General features: G+C 39.6%; 1 protein-coding gene and 1 pseudogene across 1 annotated transcript; one reads left to right on the forward strand and one right to left on the reverse strand.

Moving 5' to 3' along the window:
• LOC116189774 overlaps window positions 1–943 on the forward strand; it is a 33,610-nt pseudogene extending 32,667 nt beyond the window's left edge.
• Window positions 944–4,012: 3,069 nt separating this feature from the next.
• LOC116189768 (laccase-15-like) lies at window positions 4,013–7,433 on the reverse strand. The gene is made up of 5 exons (XM_031519496.1): window positions 7,274–7,433; window positions 7,032–7,183; window positions 6,343–6,716; window positions 4,581–5,525; window positions 4,013–4,487 (listed from the first exon to the last, which is right to left on the reverse strand). Exons 1-5 carry the CDS (start codon window positions 7,364–7,366, stop codon window positions 4,357–4,359), a joined length of 1,695 nt encoding a protein of 564 aa, XP_031375356.1. The 5' UTR covers window positions 7,367–7,433; the 3' UTR covers window positions 4,013–4,356.
• Between the last annotated feature and the right edge of the window lie 910 nt (window positions 7,434–8,343).

The following is an 8,343-nucleotide window of genomic DNA, read 5'->3' on the forward strand; positions in this document are numbered from 1 at the left end:
TATTCATGTAATAATCCCGGTCGGAGAGTGGACGGTTCAAGTGTTTATTCGAATTTACGGTGTCAAAACGCATAAGATGAGCGAAACTTAACTAAGCGGTAATTAAATTAAAATGGCAAGCCTAGACAAGCTAGAGTACCGAAAGGGCGTGTGGGATATAGGCCCACACGTAATAAAACCCCCGAATTTGGAACTTTCGGTTCCGTACAGACCATATGCCTTAGCAATTAGGTGTACCCCGTACCCCTAGACCCGGGCAACTCACCGGCCCTCAACCTTCGGGTCGTAAACAGGTAGTAGTGACTCCTTCTCACGTGCGTCCGTCGCGCGTCCCCAGGAAGGTGGACACTCCCAAGTCGCGTTGCATTTATGCTCGCGCATGCGTGCCCCGACGAGACGAAATTCGGGTGCGCACAGCACGAAAACTCTGAATTTTTTTGATAATCCAAAAGACGACTCCTTCAGCTTTAGGGCTTACACAAAACTTAAATATAGTTTAAGAAAACCTAAATTGCATAAAAAGAACTAAACTTTTCCTAAAATTGTAAAAACACCCTAATTAACATAAATTGTCTGTTTGAAGTCTTAAACGATGAAATTTGCCTTAAATATATAAAAAAAATCACAGCAAAACTGTGAGTTTTTCTCCGGATGTCATTTCCTTCAAAATAGGGTCGTCAGAACCTAATTTTCTCTAAGTACCGACTTGTTAGGTGTTCTGCCGCATCAATGAGGCTTGCGCCATTTGGTGCAGGCCGAGTCGTGCCCCGACAATAAATTAGGGCTCGTAACCGTCAGTCTGTGGGTGGCCAACCTGGTGCACCACTTCAAGTGGGCGCGGGACGAGGCTCGGCCTGTCGACCTGAGCGAGGTGCTCAAGCTTTCCTGCGAGATGAAGAGTCCTCTTGCTGCCATAGCTGTCCCGAGAATTTTAAGTGCATAGTCTCATTTACAAGTTGTGAGAGAGTTTTCTAGATCCTATATATTTTTGAATTGCATATGTCTTTCTTAATTATTATATATATTGTGGTGGGACGTGATCCAAATCTACGTGTCTTATCTCGACAATGTTTGTGAACTTTAAGAATGTGATGTGTAATATGTAAGTCAATAACAGATATATGGATAAACTTATTGAATAAAATATTAGTTGTGATGCGTATGAGGTCTTGAAATATCTATACATAGTACACATCCGATTTCTAGTTCCTTTTCTTCTTCTTTTTCCCCCTTAATTATCAAATAATTTAGAAAGATTTTCGCAGAGTCTAAAAGGGAATAATTAATTTTAAAAAGAGTTAAATGCAGTTTGCCCCCTGAGCTATGTGGTGAAATTGGGTTTGCCCCTCGACCTTCGAAATTTTGCAAAGTACCTCCTAACCTAATCAAAAAATAAGCAAGGTGACTCATTGGTTGAATTTCGGCTAGATTTTTTGGCCATAAAAGGGTACATACCACTCACATGCCATTTTCAAAAGGGCAAAGATGTCACTCAATTAATTAAACCTGCAAAAGAAAAAAAGAAGGATCAAAAATTGAAATTAGGGCATTGTTCATGTACAATGAGACAAGCCAGCTCTCACACCAGACAAGCTCGCCAATGCAACCAGGAGAGAACTCTAATTTGGTTTCCACAATCTCTTCCCTCCAAATCCAGAAATGAATCAACAAAGATGCTCCACATAGCCAAAATTATTCACCCCTTTCCGATAAATTATCATACATGATTGCTATCTCTTCATGATTGCAAGTTGGATTGCAAACCCTCATTTAACACGGAAAGACGAAAAATCAATAGAAGTTATCTGATTGAAATAATCATTTTCTAATATTAAAGTCAAAGGCATATAAGCCGACCAAATTAGCTCAAAATAGGACAACAACCCAAGTAAGGGGAAGAAACCAAACCTGGCTTTTGGGTCTTGCATTTTGTAGCAGTGGAAGTGGCGGGCTTGCTGCAAGGGAGAACAATGCCCTAATTTCAATTTTTGATTAATTTTTTTTTCATGTGCAGGTAAAATTAATTGAGTGACAATTTTGCCCTTTTAAAAAATGGCATGTGAGTGACATATACCTTTTTGGATGGAAATATGGTCGGAATTTGACCAATGGGTCAGCTTGCTTATTTTCAGGTTAGGTTGGGGGGTACTTTGCAAAATTTCGAAGATCAAGAGGCAACTCACTTTTATCCCATAACTCAGGAGGCAAATTGCATTTAACTCTTTTAAAAAAAAGGGAACGAACAACCAACAGATGATAATCAATCTCCACTGCTCGTAATTTCGAGTACTGCATAGTGTTATTATACTGAACTCCTTGATATTGACACTTTATTTACATGTACTCAGCAAAAAAAGACACTTAATTAACTTAAATGGCACGGCGAGCGCATGGCACGGGTGGGCACTATAGGAGGAGGAGCTCTCAAGACTGTCATTGTACCAGAATATATGATCCTACTTGTTAGGAATTATAATCACACATAGAAAAGATGAAAGAACAACTATTGGTTTATATGAGATTTGTATACCACCACTTATTAACTTGAGTTTTTAAGTGGATATGAGCCCAAGTCTGTATAAGCCCAATGAAATTTTATTATAATATCAGAGTAGGTTACGCTTCCGCGTGTTCATGTGAGCTCACACTACGCCGACCCAATATCGACAACAACCAAAAGAGCGCCTCGTGTTAGTCCCCTCGTCTGAGCACGGAAGATGAGCCCAGTTAGAGGTCAATTGTTGATGGCGGATGTTTAAGGGACGTGACAACATATAGGTAGAAATAAACTTCACGTTACATGTGAGGGTGGGTGTTAGGAATTATAATTCCACATGAAAGAACAACCATTGATTTATATGAGATTTGAGTACCACCACTTATCAGCTTGAACTTTTAAGTGGATATGAGTCTAAGTCCGTATTGTTACTTGTCGATCCTTAATTCCTGGAAAAAAGTACACGTCGATCCATGATCCATCCCATGACTCCTATACCTTTCTGACATAAGTGCAAGTATACTTAATAACCATAAAAATCAGTCCTCCAACTGATTATTTGTTTTCGGGAAATGCAAGAAAGCTGTATAATAATAAGATCCTGAGATTCATGTCCTCGTAAATTCTGTCACGTTTTGGTCAATATATTGTCGGTGCTTGAAATCTTCTTGAGGTTACAACAATAACAGAGCTTCTAATTGCTTTAACCGAGGAACCGACTCTATCATATAATTGGCCAAATTATAAATCGTAGTCGCAAATTGAAGTTGACAAATCCTCCTGACCATTATTAAATTGCGCCTAATAGCAATAGCTAGCTATCTAGGTTCCAACTGCATGTGGCGGCATGTCTCTCCTTAATTTGGTGGTGGAGGCAGGATTTTGGAATTCCGGTGTCGGCCCGGCTTGGGAAAAGGGTGTTCCGATTTGAAGAGGTGCGTTGATCAGGTTCTACGTGTTGTCCAAACCAAGAGTCCACATATTGAAAGAAATGCTTTATTAATCAAAAGAGGGTGTAACGCAGTGATGCACGCTCTCTCCTAAGAAATAAGAGGATCGAGGTTCGATATCTTCACTTTGAGCCGACACAGGGTTATAGTACGATGCTTTCGATTTACTTTTCAGGCCACAGAACTACAGAAGTTAATTGATTGATCAACTAGTTCAAGATTTGGTTCGTTTGGAAATTCATTTCGATGTGCACTATAATATCCAATTTTCAATGGGTCTCGACTAATACAGTTCGAAACGGGTAGCCTATTAAGGCTCAGTATGATTTTTCTCCATTTTCAAGACTCAAACTCGAGACCTTCGAACTATTTGAATCAGCGCCGAATTACTTGAATTAACACACGTAGTAGAAATATGTCTTCATTCAACAAATAATATGTCAAAATTTAATTATGGAAGATCTGAGGGCAAACGTGGTATTCCAATTTTGCTTTTTCAAGCTTCCAATGGATCAATTTAAGAGAAAGTAATGCAATTGATATATATAGGAAACATATAAGTACGTATCGAAATGAACTAATTTTTTTGTATAAAACCAGCTCAAACGGCTAATTTCTTTTATTTACTGCTAAGGTTGAGGCGCCATGCACGTCCATGAATACTTGCAACATCAGCTACACTTTATTGATGAAACTAAAATTAATTTGGATTCAACAATCTTGTCAGAAGAATTATTCGGTCCAAACCAACCAAATTAATCTGGAAAGCAAATTTAATATATGAGCAAAGCTGAGAAATCTTTGTCTTCACAGGTCGCCTCTGGCCGCTATGCAAATTGAACTGGTCATCTGTCATCAAATGGAGATTTATGAACGCATGCAGAGACCGATTGCCGGCCCTCCGCTGTCTTAACAGCGTGGCATATCCGGTGGTGGTGGCAGCAAATGTGTGTTCGGCGGCCCTCCGTTCTTCACTATGAAGGCCGTGTCCATTCCCCATGATAGATGCCTCTCGATGTGGCAATGCATGAACCACACTCCTATATATCAACCGCACAAAAAAAACATTAAATCAGCAATCCTGTATCTAACTATAATAAGATCATGCAAATATATACGCAATTGATGCGCACCTGGATTATCAGCTCTGAATCTGATCGCACTCCACCCATTTTTCGGGACAGCAATGGTGCTCTGAAGCGGAGGGTCAATGAGGTTAAAGTTGGCAGGATCCTTCTTTGGGTCGAAGTTCCCGAGCCCCCACCCGACCACATAGAAGCTGTATCCGTGGAGGTGCATTGGGTGATCTGTCCCGGCGATTAAGTTTGTTCCCTGAAACACAAGTTCCACTGTGGAGTTGTACTCCAGAAACTTAACCTCCGTCCCGTTCTTCGGAGTATCCAAGTACGATGGCAGGTTATCGCCCGTGAAGTTGAAAATGTACGGAGGAAAATCTGGGAGGTGGGCCCCGAATACACCATTGATCCCTTGGTAGTAAGCTTGGAGAATGTCAATCGATGGGCTCACGAAGCTTATGTTGTTGACGCTCGCAGCGAGTCGGCTACCATTTGGGCCTTCGCATGACTTCTGAGGGCATGGGAAGGAGTTGACCGAAATTGTGTACACAAAGCGATGGGTTATCTTCCTGGGGACATTCACAGGGTACTTTTTGGACGCTAAACTTCTAAGGCTGCCGGTGAAATTGACCGAGGCACTCGTGTCATTATAGTACGGAAGAGCAGGCAAGGGAGGGGGAGACATCGGAGTGTAGTCTCCAGCATATTCGACCAGAGCTGTAGTGGTTGTGTTATCGTACGGTATACCGACAGCAGTGGCATAAACCCTAGATGCCATGTAATAATGGTCGGGCTTCTGGTTGGCTTCTAGCAGGACATCTATGGTCTGTCCCGGAGATATTATGATGATATCTCTCGTCAATGGTTTTGTGTAGGCACCGTCTGTCCCAACAACCGTGAGCTTATGTTTCGCTACGGAGAAGAACATGGGCTCCTGCATGGCTGCGTTCACTAATCGGAGCAAGTATGTCTTGCCCTTCTCCACCATTAACTTGAAAGTATCTACAAATAAAAAAAAAATTTACTAATTAATAAATTAAGAACAAAGACGTACAAAATTAAAGACAATCATTTAAATCGAAGAGGGTATAGCGCAGAGCTTGTTCTGACCTATTAACCAAAGGGTCTCAGTTTCGATATTCGTGATGAGACTACCCTTACTTCTTTATTAGCTTTTTGAATTGTTATTCCATTGTAGTGAACTTATAGGCTTCCTTTTTAATCAAAAAAGATCACCATTTAATTAATAATCTAATGCCTCGTGCTTTCGATTAACTCAGACAATAATAATTTACATATGTTTCTTGGAGAGTTGTGATCATAATAGATTGGCAGTGACAAATTAACCACTAAGAACAAAGTCTTATCTAACGTAGAAAATGAAAGATTTTGACCGTCTTCGATGCAGATGACTATAGTTCCGGTCATTATGTAAAACAGGTATATAAGTCAAGATCGAGAAGATTTCGATTTTCTCCATCAAGGATAATATTAGACTTGATATATCTAGTGTAGACATACCTAGTTAAATTTTTTTCTGCAAAATATGAAATTTCATGCTATTTTAGCTACAAATAAGTAATTCATGTATTGGTAGGTAGTTTATATAATTAATCTATTAATTAATTCTTTCCGAGGTACCAAATAAGGTGGAAAACATTTTCTTAAAATATATTATAAATTATTATTTTTTGTGTGTACCATGATATTAAAAAATTCAATGATCATCGACTAATTCACCGGTCATACCACTAAATTAATATTTTTTGAAAATGGGAACCAAAAGATGTGATTAATAATAATATTACGAGGGGTTGACCTTGTTTTGAGCAAGGATAAAGATCACCAGGTTGGCCATTGATCAGAAGAGCATCGGAAGTGTTGGGGTCGCCTCCCGACTGAAGCATGTCATGGTAAACCTCCATGACCGGTTTCTTCCACCATTCTCCTAATATGATTGGAGTTTCCATATCCGGCTTTTTAAAAGGATAGCTCGATCCTTTCTTAGGATAAATCACTATCGCACCGTGAACGGTAGCTCGTGCCCAGTCACTGTGGGCATGCCACCAGAGGGTCCCAACCTCCGTGGAGAATATAACCTTATGGCTGAACTTAGCTCCTGGTTGTATTGGGCATTGGGTGATATATTCTGGTCCATCCGACCAGGGAAACCTTGGTTGTTTCACTCCGTGCCTGTGCAACTGTTCATTGTTACAGAAAATATAATGCAACAAATACCGGAAAAGTCCTATAAATGTACGTATGTTGATTGTAAACATAATATGAGATGTGCGCATGAAATTTCCTTGCATGCAAGTAATAATAATAAGAAGTGCTTTTGAGATTAAAAGCTTGTGAACTAGTCATGAGAGATGCACATGTGATCTATAATTTTATACGGTGACCCATCCAAATGAGACACACTAACACAACATAGGCGTGGCTCAAACATTGATATTCTGTATTCCGACATCAATCAGATTTTGGGGTCCTATATGCCATACTTACCAGTGAATGGTGATGTTATACTTGGCCTTATTGTAAACATTGACGAGGATAGTTTCGCCCTGGCGCACGTGCAAAGTTGGTCCTGGGAACTGCCCATTTATGGTCATGATGCTTTTGGTGCTGCACAATCTTGTGTATGGCACTTCATCGACCTATAATTATAACAAACCATTTAGCCATGCATATGTATACACATATATATCCGTAAGAACTGCTGCATGGCTGTTGAGTTAAGTGCTTACGACAAATGTGTATCGTCGAACTGCAGCATGGCAATGGAGGATGCTTAAGAAGAGTAGCAACGCTGAGAAATATTGGATGATGAGAGCCTTCATGTTGAAGGTTCTTTTGAACTATTCTCTCTTGAAACCCTACCACCCAAAACCTTTATCTAGTTTTCCTCTCGTTTTAGTTTGTATTTCAGCGTATGATTCCATGCATATATATAGAAGATGCCCGGCTGCATACGTACATGTACGTACATAAACAGATGGTGTAGATTTTGTAATATTCTATTATTAGGTAAGAGAATAAGACAAGATGAATTTTTCAACTGTCAACGCATGCATATAAGTCACATATAATCAGAACAACACGCTTTCCATTGTTTGAAATAATCATATAAGTTGATCCGGTAACTAACTGGTGCAGGTCACTTACTTCTATTCCATTTTTTATTCTTTAATTGACTAATTAACTCTCTTATGTTATACTATATTCTCTGTTAGGACTGCAGTCATACGAAGTTGTTAGAAATCGGGATATGGTAGGCCGAGGAGTATACAAAGAAATGGGAAAGGGGGAAAGGGACGTTTTCTGTAGGACACACTAGACAAGATAATCAAATCCGGAATCTCTCGAAGCCGAGATGGAAAAAAATGTTACTGCATTGAGCCACAAATTCCAATGGAAGGAAAGTAGAATTTTATTTGTTAGAAGTCAGCCCAAACTGTAAGAGAGTTTGACAGTGTCCTTAAGGCTCAATAGCTTGAATAATTAATCTTGTTGAAGAGGCGGTATGAAGTTATAACTTTATATGAGTGCGCCAATTAGAGTGTTATGCATGCCGAAACATGTGTACTCATAAATCTTCTTATGTGGGAAGCAAGCTGCCGATCGACTGCCAACAACTAAGTTATTGGGTACGATTAATCTATGACAATTAATCATGCTATACAGTTCGATTTATTAAGATTGCAATTAGAGACTTGGTCTTGTTTGGTATATGAGGTGGTGGGAAAAAATTAGGTCTGTTCATGCTCTGATTCGTAAAATTTCTTCACACCTTCACTGGTTTGCCCACAGAGATTAT

The sequence above is a fragment of the Punica granatum genome, unplaced genomic scaffold, assembly GCF_007655135.1.
Source record: "Punica granatum isolate Tunisia-2019 unplaced genomic scaffold, ASM765513v2 Contig00018, whole genome shotgun sequence".
NCBI classification, from domain to species: domain Eukaryota; kingdom Viridiplantae; phylum Streptophyta; class Magnoliopsida; order Myrtales; family Lythraceae; genus Punica; species Punica granatum.